Source organism: Mastigoproctus giganteus, chromosome 8 (genome assembly GCF_048544385.1).
Source record: "Mastigoproctus giganteus isolate SK-2022 chromosome 8, ASM4854438v1, whole genome shotgun sequence".
In the NCBI taxonomy this organism is placed as follows: domain Eukaryota; kingdom Metazoa; phylum Arthropoda; class Arachnida; order Uropygi; family Thelyphonidae; genus Mastigoproctus; species Mastigoproctus giganteus.
The window spans coordinates 78,746,250-78,766,703 of record NC_143582.1 but is presented as its reverse complement, the minus strand read 5'-3'; the positions used below and the strand labels follow the sequence as shown (position 1 = coordinate 78,766,703).

The following is a 20,454-nucleotide window of genomic DNA, read 5'->3' as shown; positions in this document are numbered from 1 at the left end:
ATAATTTTTCCTAACAGAGAAGTAGACTAACAAGTCTATAATTTCTATTAAAATTAACCATTTCAGTTATTCAAAATATAGGCTTTTGTATGAAAGTGAGAGAGAGAGACAGACAGACAGAGAGAGAGAGTTTGTACATTTTCAACCTTGAGGCAGTTTTTGATTCCATAAATATCTCGACTGCCCCCCCCAGTAGTCAATAAACATCCCAACTTCAGCACTGTATTTGACACCATTCTGCTTCACCAAAATGGGTCTGTTTGTGCAGGTACATTTGTCATACAGCAAAATTCATTCCTTTCAAGTCTTTCTGCAGCTTTTATTCTGATTCCATCTTTCAGATAACAAAATACTTAAGTGTTCAGCCCTTTGGTTTGAATTTGAAGCAAACAATGCCTTTGAAGTTCAGAAAAACTACCAATATCACTTTGATTTTGCTCATCCATTTGGAATTTACAACCTTGCTTTTGCATTTAGAATTTCTTGTATGTTTGGTTATTTTTTGAATCCCCTTTGTATACTTGTTCTGACATAAGTATTTCAGATGGAAGCTTATACAGCATAAAATTTGACACCGTGTGTCAAATTTTGTTGTTGTCTCAGTCATCAACATTTTGTTATAACCCACATGAAAATCAAAATACACCATTGTGCATTATGAACATGGACTTCACTGACCGCTATCTATTGACATCTTAGTGTCACGTACTTCCACATACATGTAAATGTATTGAGCATATAAAATATTTAAATATGTATGCAAAGAAAGGGAGTAATATGCAGGAATTAATTTTTTTATTTATTTATTTGTTTTTTTTTTAAGTAGTGAACCATAGTGTAAATTAGGTATTCTTGAACATAATTTGACATGCTTGATGCTGCCATTTTATGCTGAAATCACATAGTACATAATTTCTGCTCAATTTTTCATCATTTGAATTTGAGGTAGTATCAGTCACTCATTGTTTAAATCATGGTTCAAAGTCATCCCTTAGCTAGTGATATTCTTGAGCTGATATCTGTTTTTTCAATAGCAGGCAGTTTGTGTTGGAAATGAGAAAGAAATGTAATTTGGCAGAGAATAGTTTATTCTTTGCCAAATACATTTATATGATTTTCTTGCTGACAAATTACTGATCAAAATGGAAAAATTGTGAATGGGAAAAAAAAGCTTGGAAAAGTAATATGAATTTTAAGAAAATAAAATCAGTATTATTTTTTACAACTTTATTAAAAACCTTTAATTATGGACAGGTTTTATTTTCGTAAAATTAATATTACATTTTCAAGCTTCATTTCCTGTTTTCATTAGCAAGAATATCAAATGTGTGAATTGCTAATGTTGCTGTATCTTTATGTGTGTCTTTACCCTTGACCCCAATAAAATCCATTTATAGTTTATGAAGGTTTTATTATACAACACTTGTTCCCAAACTATGCACATCAAAATTTCTTACTTTTCTTTGTACTCAAATAACAGCATGTATAACTTCTTATCAAGCATTATTTCTAAATAAATATTTATTCAATAAATTCTACTTACTTGAAAGATCCATCTCATTTGCAGTTTTATTCCAGAATTCTAGTGTCTTTAATTGACAATAACATTAATAAATTTTTTTATGTCCATAGTTTGTGTGATTGGGAAAAAACCAATTTGAACAATTAGTGATTCTGGGTTGCCACTGAATCTCTTTCAGTGTGACCAATTGTATGTGATAAAAAGTTTGATTGTTTGCATGATAATAAATTTGACTGAACTAGCTTACAATGTTACTGCAGTCTTAGAGAGAATAACAATATGATATATATACCTGGGAAATTTTTGAACTGTTATCTTATATTGTGTTTTATATGCATTTTATAATCACATCTGAGAGCATTTCTTACATAAGTAGTGGATAAATTTTTTTAATCACAAAATTGATTTAGTAGCACATTTTAAATTGATTACTTGTTGTATTATACCAAGAAGGTGAGAGAGGATCTTTTCATATTATTTATAATGTTCTAGGAAATTGGCATTTAGTTATATTTTAAGATGTTGGCATATATGATTGACAGTAATATTTAAATATTTATGTTTGAATATAATGTTCTAGTTTTTAATTTTTAATTAATGCTGAAAGGTTTATTGTTGTTTAAAATATCTTCACTTGCCATAGAAGCCAGCAATCCGAAGAAGTGTCGAGCCAGGTTTGGTCTAGATCAGCAGAGCAGTTGGTGTAAGCCCTGTAGGTAAGTGTGTGTGTGAGTTATTATTATTATTTTATTATTATTATTATTATTAGCTATATGGTGCAAGGAAGCCAGAGGCTTATGCTGCACTAGCCAAAATAAATTCCCGAGTTACCCTGAGAGAGAGAGAGAGAGAGAGAGAGAGAGACAAAAGTAGAAGGGAATCACCAAGAAAGAGAAGAATGATGATATGCAGCTCAGGACCCTGGGTGTGTCAAGCCCATTACTCACCAGATGTGAGCCGCTGGGGTCAATCATCAAGCATGGCATTTATAAATACTTATTATTAACGATTGCCTGTACAGTGGACTTGTGCTTTATGATTGGTTCACTGTACAATCAAATCACTTTACGATGGACTCGCCATAATAAAATACTGTTCACTATATGATATGTGGTAAGCGCTGGTCACTGTGATCACGTTTGTGAATTTAATTTTAATTCTATTAAATGCCAATTCTAATAAGTGAAAATAGGCGGAATATTACCACAGGCTACAAAAGCAAAGATCGCAAATTTGCACTTTATTACATTACCAATTAACAAAATTAAATGATACGTGAAAATCAGAAGAATATTTTCCAGAGGTTAGCAAAATAAATTTATGCTTACGTACATAGCTTAATTAATACTGTAATATGTACATATTAACAAATTGATATTTCTGTTCACTGACATTTTTTTTTGGGAGGGGGTTGTGAAATTAAAAACATTAAAAATTATAAGCAATCAATAACAAATGACATGGAATGCACAAATTGCAACTAACATGATATGTGCAAGTGAGATAGAGAGTAACAAGTTTCCGAAGCTTAAAAAGTAGGAAAGAAGGGAAGATTCTGAAAATTTATTTGTTTCTTATATGATTGAAGAGGAAGGGAAAACCCATTTAACCATAATAACGAAAAACCCACAGAATTCCAGCTATCGGTATGATTGCAAATGCAATAAGATCGAGTTTACTACCCATTTATAATAGATTGCACTAACAGAAAAGCCCAATAAACTGGAAACTGCAAATTGTTTTTATTGTTTTATGGTAGTGACCTCCAGAAATGTGCCTTAGAAACATATCACAAAGGCATTCAAAATTAATTCTTATAACGGAACATATGATTTGAATTTTTTTTTAAATGAAAGTGGCTGATTCCACTAACCAGTGATTATGCTAACCGGCACCTACTTATTTCACTTTACAATGGGATGGGCTTATGATTGTCTCCTACTGGACCACGTGTCCTTCCTCTCAGCCAATAGCAGCATTTGTAAAGTGTTGGCCGCGTGTTTTGTTTTTGCACTCTTTAGTTGAAGTGATTTTTTGTGTTGTGCTTTAATCAATAAATTAGTTTTAATGACTTTTTATCAGTACAATTTCCATTATAAAAATCACCTTTTAGAGACATAAAAAGCTTAGTTATAAAGCGAAACATGGAACGAATTGGCAAAAAACTATGTGCTATTGGATTCACATTTACGATATTTTCAGGATATGATGGTTCTCTGGAACAGATTAATATCGTAAAGTGGGGGTCCATACATACTTGCTGACTTACCTGGTTTCCTCAGAAGATTTCTGGAAATTGCCTTTTGTGGTTTTATGTTATGGGAAATTTACTTTTCTCTGGAATTTCAGCAGATATATGATAATATTTTTCAAATACACATGTTATGTTTGTCATATATAGGCCTCTCAAACTTATTAATATGCACTTAAAAACCTCTGTTAGGTAGCTCAGCTAATCTTTAGTGCAGAGCAGCTCATAAAGCAAGACCAGTAACATAACAAACTCATCTGGGAGCCAAGTATAAATTTCAATTTTGGGGACCTCATTTTCATGAACCTTCAATATAATATCTGGGGTCTTGTCTTCCCCCCAACCCAGATAGGAGGGGCACTGGTGCTTTCCATCAGTAGTTTTCACTTTCATTTCAGAGTATCAGGTCTAAAATATTGCAGGTTAATTTCTTAATTAACCTGCAATATTTTAGTAAAACTTGAAGATGTTTGGTACATGTCATTTACTTGACTTTTCTATAAGTATTGTTTTTCCAGATGTATTGAGTATATGGTGTTTACTCCAGAATAAAAATAATTCTCCCATTTCATCCATGGAGAAGTTAAGAAACAATCCTTTTGAAGAGACGGATGATATTTCAGCAACTACTATAATATTGATGCAGAATGGGCTAAGTTAACCAGTGTTCATTAACCAAATGGAATTTTGTAATAGAAAAGAACATCTAAAATAGTTGGAGAAGGATATTACGTGGTGGTTTTCCATGGAATCTAGATTTCTATAATGACAATTATACCATGTGAATATTAATATAGTTTATTTAGCCATTAACTAAATCGCTATACATTACGGTAATGTTTTGGACATATTTATGCATAGTACATTACATATTATTTATTACATTATACCTTATTAGTTTTTACCTATTCTGTGCCATTTGAATAATTTGAAATTAAAGTTAATCAGAATTTCTTAAATGTTTCCAATCTTCTGCTTGACAAAGGTCTCAATTCCGACTGCATGTTCTAGCAAGAGGTACAGTCAACAGTTTATTTATATAGGAGGTGTATCATATGAGGTAGAGTTGCTAGAATGAGTACAGAGAAGGGCAACAAGATTGGTGAGGAGAGCAAAGGGGGGTGTGCTTACTAAGAAAGGCTTAAATTCTGCAAGGTGCAGCATCTGCAGACTAGGCACCTGCGAGGTGACCTCATCGAGGTGTATAAGGCCTTGAATGGTTTGAGCAGGCTCAATGTTGATGGGATACTTCCACTTGTTCAGATTAAGAACCTGAGGGGGAATATATTCAAATGAAGGAAAGACAGTTGTAGAATAGATGTGCAGAAGTTTGCCTTTAGCCAGCGGGTAGTTGATTGCTGGAACAGACTTCTATCTATTGTTGTGGAAGTTGATAGCTTAAATAAATTTAAGGCTGAACTAGACAAACATTTGGAGTGAAATGGGAAGGTTTTTTTTTTTGGCTGATGCTGTATAAGCTTGCTTTCTTGCATCATATGCCTCGACTAATGCTAATGCTAATCTGTGCACAGGCAGATGATCCCTGGCTGTCCCCATGTGCCAGGAATGATAACCTAGTATATGTTATACTAGAAATTACCTGTACAATATTTCAATAGATGGTGCGGTTGCCAGGAAAACTGGCTAGCACAGCCTTCTTTAATAAATAAATAATGTTCTTTTGACTTAGGAATACAAGTATGTTATATAATATTTAGTCATTTATAACATTGGTTAAAATATAAAATAAATAAAAATCAGTAATAAACAAAATAAACATAAATCAGTAAAAAATACAAAAAAGTGTTTACATTTATTTTTTTAATGTTGGTATGGCACGGACATGGCATGATGGTACTTTATATGCTACTGCAACAAGATCTAGACTGGAAATATCAGTCAGTTGTGCTGAGAAGTGACAATTGAACTTTAACATTAACAAATGCAAGGTACTGCACTTTGGTAACAGTGATTGGTAGCTGTAGAATGAGAATGAGTATTTTGTATCTACATTCATACATTAGGAGTTATTTAAAGAGGAGAATGCCAAAGGTTTATCAAACTGTAACAAGGAGCTAAATGATTTTGTAGTAACTGAGGGCGAAGTGGAGGAGAAATCGTTGAATTTAAACATAAGTAAAGCACCAGGGATGGATGAGATCTATTCAGTTTTATTAGAGGCTGCAAAGGAAGTAAGCAAAGCCTTAGCCATAATTATGAGAGCATCCTTGGACAGTGAGGTTCCCCACGGACTGGAGATGTGCAAATGTATCCCCAATTCACAAAGGGGGATCAAAGGGTGACAAGTAATTAGAGATCTGTTAGTTTAACTTCTATTCCAGGGAAAATAATGGAGTCACTGGTTAAAGAAGCATTGTATGATCATCTAGACAAGACTGCAGTAATAATTCAGAATCAGTATAGGTTTGTTAACGGAAAGTCTTATCTGACCAATTTGACTGGATACTATGGTATGGTCACAAAGAAACTGGATGCATAAAATAATTTTGATATCATGTACTTGGATTTCAGGAAACCTTTTGATACTGTTGCACATGGAAGACTGTACAAATTAGAGCAGTATTGGAGCAGCACTATGTGCACCTATCACATACAAAGACATCCTCCTTGGCTAGATCACGTCCAATTCCAGAAAGTTCCGCAAACATTTCCCATTTTGCCCATTTTTTTAGACTGTGATGCGTTGGAGAATCATCCTGGCTCGGTTCTTCCCCCAAGCCACAGCACTCCTGCTACTTTGTGCTTGTTGCTTTGCTGCTCTAGTCTTTCTCATGATTCCATTTAAGTACAATTTAATTAACAATGAAATTTAATTAGGATAATAAATTTTATTGATTAATTGATAATACTATACTAAGTTAACAGATTCCTAATACTATGCTATGTATTATGCTATCTAGTTTTATGTTTTATATATATCTTACCCTATCAAGTTCAGGATATACATTATCGATCTAATATACTATAACAATGGCAGCAAGTTTTGAACGGTACAAGGCTCTATGGATACTAAGCATTAACTTGCAAAATCGATATCTAAATTCAAAATAAACTAAGGATCGTAACTAGGACTAAAAGCTACTTCTAGAAAATAAACATTTATATGAAAATTAAATCAATAAAATGGCAAAAATATAGCTAAGACTTATCCATTTGCCGGAGCTGTAAAATCTTCTCCTACATGATATTGATCTAGTGAGAGAGGTGACACAAGGAACTTGAAACTTTAAACAAACACAACATTGGCATTGGTCCAGTACCAGTTCACTCTTCAACAAAAAGCCAAATAGTTGCAAAGACAGTAGTGGGAAACTTGACAGGTTCTTGTACACAATTTCTCTATGCAAACTTAAAAAAAAAAAAAAACACTTCAGAAACTATTGCAGTAAAAGTTTAGAAACTATGTTTAGGAAGGATACCCTTACTGAGTATCAGTAAGGGTATCCAATCTACGTGTTGGACAAGTTTTTGCAGCTCCAGCGAACGCTAAGTTTTAATTATATTTAGCTATTTTATTGACTTAATTGCTATATTAAATTATTTTCTATAAGTAGCTTACAGACCTAGTCAAGCTCCTTGGAAAGGCACCAACTCAGCATTGTTATGGGCCTGTATGAGAGCTTGAAGGACAGGGAGGATGTCCTCGAAGGATTTAAATTGAGGGTCCCATCAAGCTCTCAGCTGCCCACATCAACGCCAGAGCTTGCACTTGAATGTCAAGCAACGCAGCAGCAGCAGCAACCTCCAAGGCAGAATACGTTGCTCCCACAGAACTAGTAGTTGTCGGTGACTCTATTGACAGGGAAATGGGGGACATATTGTGCAAAAAGGATACGTGGAACAGGACCAAGGTATGTCTGCCAGGGGCAAAGGTTGATGACGTTGTAGAGCAGATATCATCTTTTAAGGGCACAAAAGGTGATATTGTTGTACACATTGGCACCAATGATATTAAGAGTAGGAGACCGGTGGAATTACTTAACAAGTACAGGTCAATGTTAAAAAAAAAAGCTGTGAGTTAGGGTTGAATTTGAAAGTGTCTGCAATTCTGCCCAGACACGATAGGAGGGTGATGAGAACCTTTTTCATCAATTCTGCCCTGGAGAGATTGCGTAAGGCTCAAGGGGTAGAATTTTTTTCAGCCTGGTCTGTGCTTGTTAACAGGAGAGACTGCTTCTACAGGGATGGGATACACTTAAATAGAAAGGGTGTAAGAATATTTGCTGATACTATCGAGGTAGTGTTAGGTGGGTCGGAAAACTGCTAGCTTGGGGAGATACTGGACTAATAGATTAACAGTAGCTGCTGGCAGAGGTGAAAGTGATTTTTGCACCGCTTCTGTTGGAATGAGCAGCAGCCTGGAAAACAAGGTGCAGGGGATTTCAGAGACTGCTGGGAGTCATTGCAAAACAAGTAAATATATGAGCTGTGTTAGGGTAGCTAAGAATAGGAACAGGTGCATGAATACTTGCGTGTATACCAATGCTAAGAGTGTGGCAAATAAATTTGTTGAATTTGAGGTGTTGGTCAAAACATCAAAGGCAGATATTGTTGGGATATCAGAGACGTGGTGTCACACAGATATAAGGAATGCAGAAATGGAATTTGGGAAATACATTGTGTACAGGAAGGATAGACAGGTCAGGGGTTATGCTATTAGTTAAGAAACACATAAAATCAAAGGTAGTACATCCAGTCGACATCGCTGAACAGTGCAGTGTCGAGTCAGTTTGGTGCGACCTAAGCACTGGGAAAGCAAAATTGAGAGTAGAGGAGTGTGTTATAGGCCTAATGACTCTGATGAGTATAATAAACAACTGTACAGAGAAATAGTGGGTCAGTAAATCAGAGTGCTAATAATGGGGGGGTGGGGTTCAACTGTGATGTTCTTGCTCACGTAGCTAACAAACTAAATGAGTATTTTGCATCTACATTCACACATGAGGAGTTATTCAGGGAGGGGGAATGCCAGAGGTGAATTAAACTCTGGAAGTGAGCTAGATGATTTTGTAATAACTGTGAGCAAAGTGGAGGAGAAATTGTTGAAGATAAACATACAAAAGGGACCTGGGTGGATGGGATCTATCCAGTTATATTAAAGGAGACAGCAAAGGACAGGTGCCTCCGTAGCCAGGTGGGAAGGAGCAGCAGTGCGTAGCACACGCTTCTTGATTAGACAGGAGGATGCGGAAAGGTCAGGGAATGACCACCGCATATCCCGGAGCAATATGGCCTTAGTTGCTAATGCTCCTAAAAAAAAAAAAAAAACCAAATAACAAATAACAGCAAAGGACGTAAGCAAATCCCTAGCCATAATTATGACAGCTTACTTGGACTCAGAACTGGAGATATGCAAATGTGACCCCAATTCACAAAGGAGAATCAAAGGGCAACACAAGTAATTACAGACCTGCTAGTTTAACTTCTGTTCCAGGGAAATTAATGGAGGTACTGGTTAAAGAAGCATTGCAGACAAACTTCAGTTATAGCTTGGACACAGCAGGGTTTGTTGAGGGGCGGTCTTTATGACCCATTTGATTGGATACTATGATGTGGTCACAAAGGAACTGGATGCAAAGAATAATTTTGATATCATATATTTGGATCCTAGAAAGGCTTTTGATACTGTTGCACATGGAAGACTGCTGCACAGATTGGAGCAGTTTGGCACTGGAGGCAAATTGCTGCTATGGATAAAGGGATGGTTGAGTGGGAGAAGACAGAGAATGGTAATCAGTGGACACTGCTCTTCGTGGACTAATTGTTATTAGTGGAGTTCCCCAGGGTTCATTGTTGGGTCCATTGTTTTCTGTATTTATTAATGATATTGATGATGGTATATCAGGCTTAATGTCCAAGTTTGCAGAGGATACGATGGTCGGCAGGGTTGTTAATGACACTAATGATAGTACACTACTGCAACAGGATCTAAAGTTGAGCAGATGGGTTGAGAGGTGGCAACTGAAGTTTAACATTGGCAAATATGGGAAGCAGTAACCCCAGTGTAACATATCAACTGTGTGGTACTACACTAACGTTGGTAAAGAATGAAAAATACGTGGGGGTAATTGTGGAGGCTGACATGAAATTTTCTGAACACCGGTTCAGATGGTCTGCAAGAGTAGCTAATGGTGACCCCAATGATATACAGGAATTTTTCTAGTAGGGATAAGGAGGTGATTATCCCCTTGTATAAGGCAGTGGTCAGGCCACATCTTGAGTACTGTATACAGGTCTGGCAGCCTCATTTTAAGAAAGATGTAGAGCTGCTGGAATGAGTGCAGAGAAGGACAACAAGATTAGTGAATGGAACAAAGGGTTGCTCTTACAAAGAAAGACTTAAGTTTTGCAAATTACAGTGTCTGGAGACTAGGCACCTGTAAGGTGATCTGATCTCTGAGGAGATCCCTCTCTCTTTCTTTCTCTCAGATGACTGTAGTCTTTCTCTAACACTGCATTACACTAACACCAAATTACTCTGACATCGGATGCATGGAAACCTTGAAAATGATAATATACCTTAGACAAAAGTTATATAAGGTGCAACAATAAAGTTCCCAGACTGGGGCAATAAAAAGAACACAGTGAAGAAGCTCAAAAATGGTTTTATTTCTATTCAAAGTATTCACCACCGATTGAATGCACGTATTACACCATTCTAAAGTTTCAGAAAAGAATCAGCAAAGGCATCCAAAGAAATGATGTTAAGTTCGGCAGTTAAATTTTTCTTTGTCTTCAACATCTGAAATCTCTTTCCTTTGAGGGCAATTTTCATCTTGGGAAAGAGGAAGTCCTCTGGTGCTAGATTGGGTGAGTAGGGTGGATGGTTGATCTGTACAATGGCATGTTTCATCAAAAATGCCTTCACAACAGGTGTGGAATGGGAGGGGGGCATTATCATCCAACAAGAACCAATTGTCTTTCTCTCGAAATTGCAGCCTCACCCAGGAAATGCACTTCAATAGACTTTGACTAATCATACATAGAACACAACATTGACTCTCTCTCTCTCTCCACTTCAGGTACAAATTTCTTGTGAATGTTGAAAATGTCTTTGTTAAAAATCATGATCAGTATCATCTTGATCCTGGACTTCTGCAAATGAAACTTTTTGGCTTTGGTGATGATTTTGAAGTCCATTGCATGCTCGGATGCTTTGTCTCTCGATTGTACTGAAACCCCCAACACTCACCACCAGTGACAATACAGTCAAAATTATGATAGTCTTCACAAGTCTGGATGAACTCTTTGTAAAATGATACTTTTTGTTGCTTCTGCTCATCTGTGAGGCTGTGTGGCACAAATTTTACACAGACCTTCTTTTTACCTAAATCTTCATGTAGAATTCGACAAAACGTCTCCTCATTCATATCCAACTCATCAGCCATCATTCTGAGGGTCAAACAATGATCTCTTGGCACATCCTGAACTTTTGCAACCCTGTCCTCATTTCAAGGGATTGATGGGTGCCCACTTTGTGGGTCATTGTGAGCACTCTTCTGTCCATTTTTGAACAGCTTATACCATTGGTTTTTGACCTTTTTTAATAACAGAACCCCTAAGTAATTTATTTTATTTTGTGGCATCCCCTACTCAATTTTCTGCCTGTTAGATATGATTCTATCTCTGTGTACACACACTGAGTGATCACTGAATTATGACCACTCCTATGAAAACTGAATGCGACCCGTTGACCACGTGAGGTATGAGAGTGCACAGTTAGTCAACCTACGTAGCATAGATATGGTGTCAGTGGTTCGGTAAGTAGTAAAATTCCGAGCGTGATGGGTAAAAGGAAGGATTTATCGGACTTTGATAAAGGACAGATTGTGGGTGCTCGATGAGCTGGTGCCTCAGTTTCCCAAATGGCTGAACTGGTGGGGTGTTCAAGAGCCACCGTAGTTAAAGTGTACCAGGACTGGCATCAAAATGGTCAAACAACAACCCAACGGCAAAACTGCAAATGTCAGTGAAAGGCTGATGTTAGAGGTGAGTTGCTGGGTGCGATGACTTGTACAGGCGAATAGGCGCAGCACTGTTGAAGAGTTGACTACCCAGTACAACATGGGCTAACCCGGGACAATATCTGGCATGACCATGCGTCGCACGTATGGGCTATACCAGCAGGCGACCCCTACGGCATCCTCTCCTAACCAAGGTTCATCAACATAAAAGACTCACCTGGTGCAAAGAGCATGCAAGTTGGATGTTATAAGACTGGAAGAAGGTGGCTGGTCAGATGAGTCATGTTATTTACTCCACACTGTGGATGGTCATGTATGGATTTGGCCACAATAACATGAGGCTCCTCATCCATCATGCATGGTATCAAAAGTGCAGGCCGGTGGAGGCGGTTGTATGGTGTGGGGCATATTTCTCTGTCAGGAACTTGGACCCCTGGTGCATGTGGAACAACATATCAGTGGTCTCCACTATCGTCAACTACTTGCTGACTGTATACACCATGCTATGTTACGCTTTTTCCCAAATGGCGATGGTGTCTTCCAAGATGACAATGTGCCGAGCCATTGGGCACTTGTGCAGGAATGGTTTGAAGAACACAGTTCTGACTTCCAGCATATCGATTGGCTTCCAAACTTCTGCCGATATCAATCCCATAGAGCACTTATGGGACACTATGGAAAGGCATATCAGGCATCATCTGGATACACCAATCACCTCCATACCTGCATTCTGACTGCATTACACACAGCTTGATTGACCGTATCTCACGAATGCTTCCAATACCTTGTTGAATCAATGCCATGTCGGATAGCTGCTGAACTAAGGGCAAAAGGAGGACCTATGAAGTATTAGGTAGGTGGTTGTAATTCAATGATCATTCAGTGTATATATCTAATATTAAAAAAATACGTTATATGATAGTTATTACAATAATATAACTATAAACAAAATTACAATACATAATACAAATTTTATATATTTTATTATTTATATAGAAGTACTAATTAAACATCAATTATAGATCACCACAAAATTAAAAAGATACTGTACACCTTTTTGTAAAGGAATAAATATATAAATTTAAAAAAAATAATAAGTTGAAGTAACTTTAACCCAAATTATGTATCACCCCTGGGACGTTGTTATGGCACCCTGGTTGAAAACCACTGGCTTATACCCTTAAAACACAGTGGTAAAATTTAACTTTTTCATCACTGTAAATAGTTTTTAACATTTCATACATTTATTTTGCAACTTATCAAATCAATATCAATATCAGATTTTGCAGTTTAAAGCAAAATTTGATATTCATTCTTTGCTCCATTGGAAAATCGTGATGTGGAACTTTAATGCTACCAATGAAACTGGTTGTTACCTGCAACTTGTCAGCCTACTGAACAATCTCTATACCACTACCTGTTGGAGGAATTTTGAACTATAACTTACCACTGCCGTTACTTTTTAAACTCATCGAACATGACTGCAACAGCACCAGTCTGGGAACTTGATTGCCATACCTCGTATATATTACGAGGTGTGGCAATCAAGTATTAGCGTATTAGCTAATACTTGATTGCCACACCTCGGGGGGAAACACAATATTAATTATACATCCACAGAATCATGCAGAGGAAACTTATCCTGTTCCTGTTTAGAAAATCCCACTACTTTTAAATACTTTGTGATATTCGTGGGGTAGCTGCCAACTTTGTGTTTACATATCATTCTAAATAATTAGATAATTACAAAAATAAACAAATATGCATAAATGCTTAAAACTGTGCCTTTACTACAAATTTTGTTTGATAAGTAGATGAAACCTCGAGATTCAAACTTGTTCTCATAAAACTTTCCTGACTGCCACTCATATTGACTAATCGTGACAAGGGAAGGATTGATGGTTGAGAATGTCTATGCAAAGTAAGACCCTTCTCATAGAACAGCATTCTGTGTTATCCACAAATATTTATGAATGTCAAAGGTGCACATGTGCATACATGTGGGTATACCTGGGTCCTATGGCAGTTGATACTGTGAAAAAAAAAAGCAGGCTTGAATATCTAATGAAGCCCAGTTCTTCCCAGCATCATATCAAACTCTGCTGATATGTCAACATGTCTCAGTACTCTAAATCTGCTGACATGTCAGCAGATTTAGAGTATTTTCTGATCAGGGTATTAACCACGGATTTGTCCTTTAATGCAATCTGTAGATAAAAATAGTAGAAAATTATGAATCACCACCATTTAAAATTTTACATGACTGTATCAGCTGAAAAAGTTCTGTACACAATTTTTTTTAATAAGGAAGAGTTGATTTAGTAACTTGCTATTACAAAGTGTGTAATAATCACGAGTGTTGTCAAAATATTTGCTGGAACCAACTTTTTCCTGCATTTGAGTAGACTTATCCCCATTTTACGTAATGGACTATGTATGTGTGACAAAGGATTGAAGCACTTCAATCCCCATGTTATCTAGATTTGGCTCCATCAGACTTCAGTCTGTTTAACAAACCGAAAGCTGCTCTATGTGAAATGCAGATTTATATCATTGGATAAAATATACTCCAAAGAAGACTTTGCAATGTGTTATTAGAACTGGGTACACACAGTTCTATATACAACTGTATGTAGACAGATTGTAGAAAAGTAGTATGCATTAGCAAAGCCTCTATACCAGGGGAGGCCAACTTAATTTGTGATGCGATCTACTTTTTTACTTCAAAATGTGTTGCGATCTACCATCTCAAGAATTTCATTGCACATGGTTAAAAAAAGTTAATCAACACTTATTTAAAAATGTTGTTTATAAATTTTTAAATTAAATACAATTCAGAATTCTTATTTTAAATTCATTTAAATATTTAAATTTAGTTGATTTAACTATTTAAATTTTTAATTTATGTGAAGTTTGTGTCTTCATGTCATCTGCCAAGCTTTCAAAATCGGAGATTTACTGTGATAAAGCCAACTGTAAAGAATCTTCTGTATGCAAGTCCTTAAAGAGTAGAGCGATTCTTTGTTTGAAATACAAAAGGCTGATTCACATAGATATACGGAACCAAAACAGGAATTTAAAAGTTCACTGCATTTTTTTTACATTTGGGTACTTTTCCCGGCAAACATATTTTCAAAAGTCTTTTTCTGATGATCTGGCTTTTAGGAAGATATCATTTCACAATGTAATAATTTCGTTTTCAAGTAATATTTTCTCCATATGAAAAATCTCAGCGATTTTTTTTTTTTTTTCTGAAAATTTTTTTCGTATCTAAGTCAACATTAAATGGATAAGAAATATATTGAATAATGTCTTCGATGGTTTCAAAGACATTCACAACTTTCTCAATTTCAGAAACATATTTCTCACTATTAAATTCAAAAACAGGGTATTTTTGCAAATGATTGAATTTTTTTTCTTTGAGATCCTTAGCCTTGCCAAAAATTGATATTTATATGCAGAAATACTACTAATCATGCCACCCACATTTTTATTTTTTCCTTGTAATTCCAAATTCAGATCACTTAATTTAACTGGTAAAATCTGCCAAAAAGCCAGATCACACAACCAATATCTTGTAGCTAATGATAATCATCTTCCCTTTGATCAACAAGTTTTTAATTTCATTCAGCAAATTTCAAAATCTCTGTAGAAATTTACTCCGACTCAGCCACCTCACATCTGTGTGTAATATCAGATCTGGTTAATGTTCATCGTGTTGCATTTTGAAAAGTCTCCTTAGAAGAGATTGTCCGCTGATGGAATTCACAAATTTGAAAGCTATGTCCATAACACTTTTAGTATTTAACCTTTTTCTGGCTTTGAGTTACCACCATATCATCCAAGAACATTTGTTCTTGGATGATATGGTGGTAACTCAAAAAATCTGGGAATTCATCATCCTTTGGGCACAATGCGATGAATCTGTTAAGATGCCCCGTCATTGCTTTAGCTCCATCTGTTATTATTTATATGAGCTGAAATAGTGGTAATTTAATTTTTTCAATAAAATTTTTGAATGTGTTAAATATATCAGGACCTCTAGTTCTTTCTTTAACGAAATCATACCCAGCAGTTCCTCTCTAGTGGCAGAATTATTGAAAACCATACAAATAAAAACGAGCAATTGAGCTGTATCACTGATGTCTGTAGGTTCATTCAGTTGTAAAGAAAAGGACACACAATTAGCAATATAAGCATGCAATTGTTCACTCACATTTTTACTCATTTTTTTCGATGCATTGCATCACAGTATTTCGAGATAATTGCAGGTCTTGAAGAGAACTTTTAATTTCATTTTTGTTCTTAAAATTTTTCTAAAAGAGAATCTGTTATTTCTTAAAATGCATCTTTGATGAATTGACCATCAGAAAATATTTTGCATTTTTTGCAAGAAGATGACTCACTTTAAATGATGCTATAGTTACTGCTTTAGATTGTAAATTAGGTGTCATGAAGAAATTTTGTTGTGCGAATTATCTTGATTTAAGTTCCTTTAATTTATTTTTTCTAAGGTCACAACAGAAAATTTTTCAACGGAAAATCCAATTGGTATTTACCATGGAGTGCGTTGAAGTGCCTTTCTAAATTTCCTTTTTTGAGTATAGTCACAAAAGCATTGCAAATCAAACAACGTTTTTCTTTTATCATTAAAAAAAGGTATTCTAGTTCCCACTCTTGATGAAAATGATATGTTTTACTCTTTTTCATAGTATTCATTTTAAATCAAAGGGCATTAAATTAACATATAAGTACTGTCCAGTTATTAACATTAAGTAAGCTAAATATGAATTCGACACACTCCACAACTTAACTGCGTGAATTTTCACTAGACAAGCCCAGCAGCTGCGTGGCAACAAGAGTAGTCACGTGGTTCAACGGATTTGTAATAAGCGTATGCAGTGGGGCGCATAATAATTATAACATTTAGATTTTGACTAATCTATTTATATATATTTAAAATTTGTTGTGATCGACCGAAATTAAAGCCGCGATCGACTTGTTGGCCACCCCTGCTCTCTACTGTATAGCAACCCTACAAAAAATTAATAGAGATAATTTTTGACCGTATCTCTTATATATTCATGATAAGGTTGGTAGAAACACTTTTTGTACTGTTTGTTGATGAGCCTAGATTGTCAAGTGATATAATGAGTATAAAGGTAGAGACAAGATTCACAGATATCAATCTCTGCTAATTTTATCATTTAGAAAATCATAAAAATAGTATACAGTATACCATCTCTCATGAATGCAATAAGAGCTACATAAATCATTGTTACAGAAGACTGGAGTATAGATTTGAAAAGCAGCAAAGACATCAAGTTGGTGAACATGCACTCCAGTTACCCATTTCATTTTATAAATGTATATAACTCATGCATTTGAACGTAGCAGCCTTACATTCTACCATTTGAATAAAATAAAAGAAAACATCAATTCATTGAAGTATTCCATATCAAATAAGATTACTCTCACAACATCAACAGAAACAAGGTTAGAATAATCTATCCTACTAACTTAAAATTTGTGTTTGTGTGGGGGAGAGGGAATCCAGCAGAACAGCCAAGAAGAGGACCAGTTTCAGCTTTATAACAAATGATGTCCCTACTAGAGTCCTGTATTGAGTCAGGTTGCAGTCAGGTCTACAGAAATTTTGTGGTTTGTGGGTTGGGTGTAGTTCCAGCTTTTGAATATAACTAATTTAATACAGTAATAACAAAAATTAATATATTAACTCATAAAGTAACTTTCTTTTTTTTTTTTTTTTAAGTAACATTTTATACTAAATTATTAAGTGTGTATCATATTTTGTTTTGTGTAATTTGAATTACACAGAATGCTACTCTATTACTGATATCTTTATAAATTGCATATATTCACCAGTAAGGAACAATTAGTTTTGTACATTTAAAATTATTATTTTTAAACCCCCTCGCCCTTTTAATATTACATTGCCAGATATGAAAAGTAGACGAAAATACGAGGCTCGTAGATGTCCTTTTTTGATTTCTGAATTATCATCAATTATGATGTTATTGTCATTGTTATATTATATCGCTTCTGATTATGAAATTTTCACTCAGTGCTTCAGAATTAGAAATTGAATCAGCACTAAAAATGAAATATTTCTGCACAAAATGGAGTAACATTAAAAGTATCCCAAAAATTGCAGATTAAAAGAACACTAACTTAGGACTGCATTCATCATGGTAAATTCAAAATTTAAGCAGCTTCTCATCATACATACAGATTCTTCTGTGCTTTCATTTTTTATTGTTTATTAAACTTATTTTTATGAAGTGTACATTTGATTTGAATTGTTATGGTGCATGGACAAATTAGGCATGATGCACCAAGTCCAAGGATATAAAGAAGATATGAGGTATATGAGGATATAAAATAATAGAGTAATAATACATTTAAGAAAAAAATACAAATTGTGTAATTAAGAAAATATGTATTTAGAGTGTGAAATTGGATCTGGAAGTTTGAGGGGATGAGATATGGGTGAATGCATTCCCTCATTATGAATGGCAGTTGTAGTTTTGGCCAATTATGTGATCTGAATAAATTATAATAGTATCATCTGGATAGATATGACAAGTATTTTAGAATTTACATGTATAGTTTTGTCTGCTCTTTGTCAAATACATTCCTCCCGCTCTGTTGGAGAATGGGAGGGATTTAATTCTCTCCATCCCTGCCAACAGTGCCAGTGCAGCAAGTGAAAAAGTTCTGTATCTAGATTTCTAATTCAAGGAATAAGAATATGGCTGAAGCTGGAAACTATTGATGTTCTGTTTCTGCACAGAAACTTACTAAAAATTTATAATATTAACTATATTATGAATACGTTCCATTTTTTTTCCCAATTTATTATTTTTTTATTATTTTTATATATTATATACAATGCAATTCAATAAAATATTAATATTACTAAATGATTTATTTTAATTTAAAGCTAACAACTTTTGCATTATTAGCAGTGTGTAGAAATTTAATACAAATTTTTCTTAATATGTCTCTCTTTTTTTTTTTTTTTTGTGGGTCGCAGGTTGGGTTGTGGTTACAAACAGCATGGGTTGGGTTCTGGTGCAGTTCCAGTTACTACAAGTGCAGGTCTAATACAGTGGACCCACACAGGACTCTAGCCCCCATGCTGCTAGCTCAAATTCATACACAGAAGACTGCTCTTCTTCAGTGCTTATGAGTGATCACCAACAGATCCAGATAATAGCATGTTCTGCCTGGACAGCATGACACCAATTTATGGTCAACCAGTTAGATTTTATCTCAACAGAATACAACAAAAGGACGCCTTTTGATTCCATTTCAACATTTTTCCAGCATTAGTAACATATAATATTATTATTGTTATGTAATTCCAAAGTTAATGTAAAACCTCCATCCCTCTTATTCAAGTAGGTCTTGAATCTCATTTTAAACAACAATGTCTGGTGAAGAGAACCCACAGAGAGGAGTCACTACGTGTGATTCCAATAAAACCATTTTTTTTGTGTGGCAATGTGTTTAGTTTTCTTGATGGGCTTCACTTGCATTATCTGTCATATTAAGTGGTCATATTTTAGTAGCCACTGAATATTATAAAATTAGTATTGTTTTCACAAAAGTGTAATCTGCTTGATTCATGAAGAAGATCCACTCTATTTATTAATTACTTATAGACAGTAATAAACTACAAAGTATATTTATTTCTAATTCTTATTCTTGCATTCATAGGAGAAAGAAGAAGTGTATTCGCTATCTTGATGGTGAACACACAGGAGAGAGTGAAGACATTGGATGTGTTAGTAGTGTTGAAACTCCTACCCCTGACTCAAAAAGTGGTATTGATAGTGACAATGACCCATTACATATCTCCTCAGAGCTTAACTTATCAAATTCTCACAGTTCAAGTGAAATTGACATAAAACCTAAAATATTAGACAGTGGAATTCCTTTACATGTTGAAGGTAGTCCTGCAACTCAGTATCGGCCTCTACGAGTGCAACCCTTAGCCCAAACTCATTGTAATAATTCTGTGCTCCATACTGAACGTTGTGATAGCAGCTCCCCAAATATTGTGATTCCTCATCTTCCCACACCGCCATCTACAGATTCTTCTACACCTGCAGCACCACCTTTGTTAACTGTGTCATAACTTTGGAGATTTTGTGAAATATGATTATATATATACATTCGTACTGTTGTAGATACTGGCCAGCTGAATTTTTCTAATTATTATGAACAAAGCAGAAATAGTTGTATGTTAGCACTGATCTATACCATCAAAAGAACAAATTCACTACCTGCAGAATGAACAAAGCTTTGAAACAAAACCCCTCTTGCAGGATGCCTAGTTGATTTCAGAGCACCCAGAAATAAAGCATATGTACTTAAATACGACTTATGCATATTTGATAACAAAGTAATTGTTTACCCAGTGCATATATGTACAGCAAAAATTATCAATTTGTACAGCTGTATAATTTTTTTTGTTTGTTTGTTTGTTTGTCTGTCTGTTTGTAAATGCCATTGTCTCATAAAGAACATATAGGTTTTAGCAGGCGTGAATTGTTTTTAATCTATCAGATTTGTGTGTGACAAAGACTCTGAAGCTACAAAACTGATGTGAATTTTAAATGTGCAATTTGTGTCATACTGAAGTTATTAGTTGTTGCAGTTAAATCCAT

General features: G+C 35.1%; 1 protein-coding gene across 7 annotated transcripts in view; it reads left to right on the top strand.

The window, feature by feature from the left end:
- The window catches only part of LOC150081658 (protein pangolin, isoforms A/H/I/S-like), a 558,802-nt gene extending 538,595 nt beyond the window's left edge, over positions 1 to 20,207 (top strand). For 5 of the 7 annotated variants that reach the window (XM_090379518.1, XM_090379517.1, XM_090379519.1 and 2 more), the window contains 2 exons: positions 2,166 to 2,238; positions 19,502 to 20,207. In XM_090379518.1, coding sequence (XP_090235644.1) covers positions 2,166 to 2,238; positions 19,502 to 19,922 — 494 coding nt within the window. In that variant the 3' untranslated portion in view covers positions 19,923 to 20,207. Of the gene's footprint in view, positions 1 to 2,165; positions 2,239 to 18,815; positions 18,897 to 19,501 lie in introns of those variants that run through there. The other 2 variants (XM_090379522.1, XM_090379523.1) reach the window with 2 other exon arrangements.
- Positions 20,208 to 20,454: the final 247 nt, after the last annotated feature.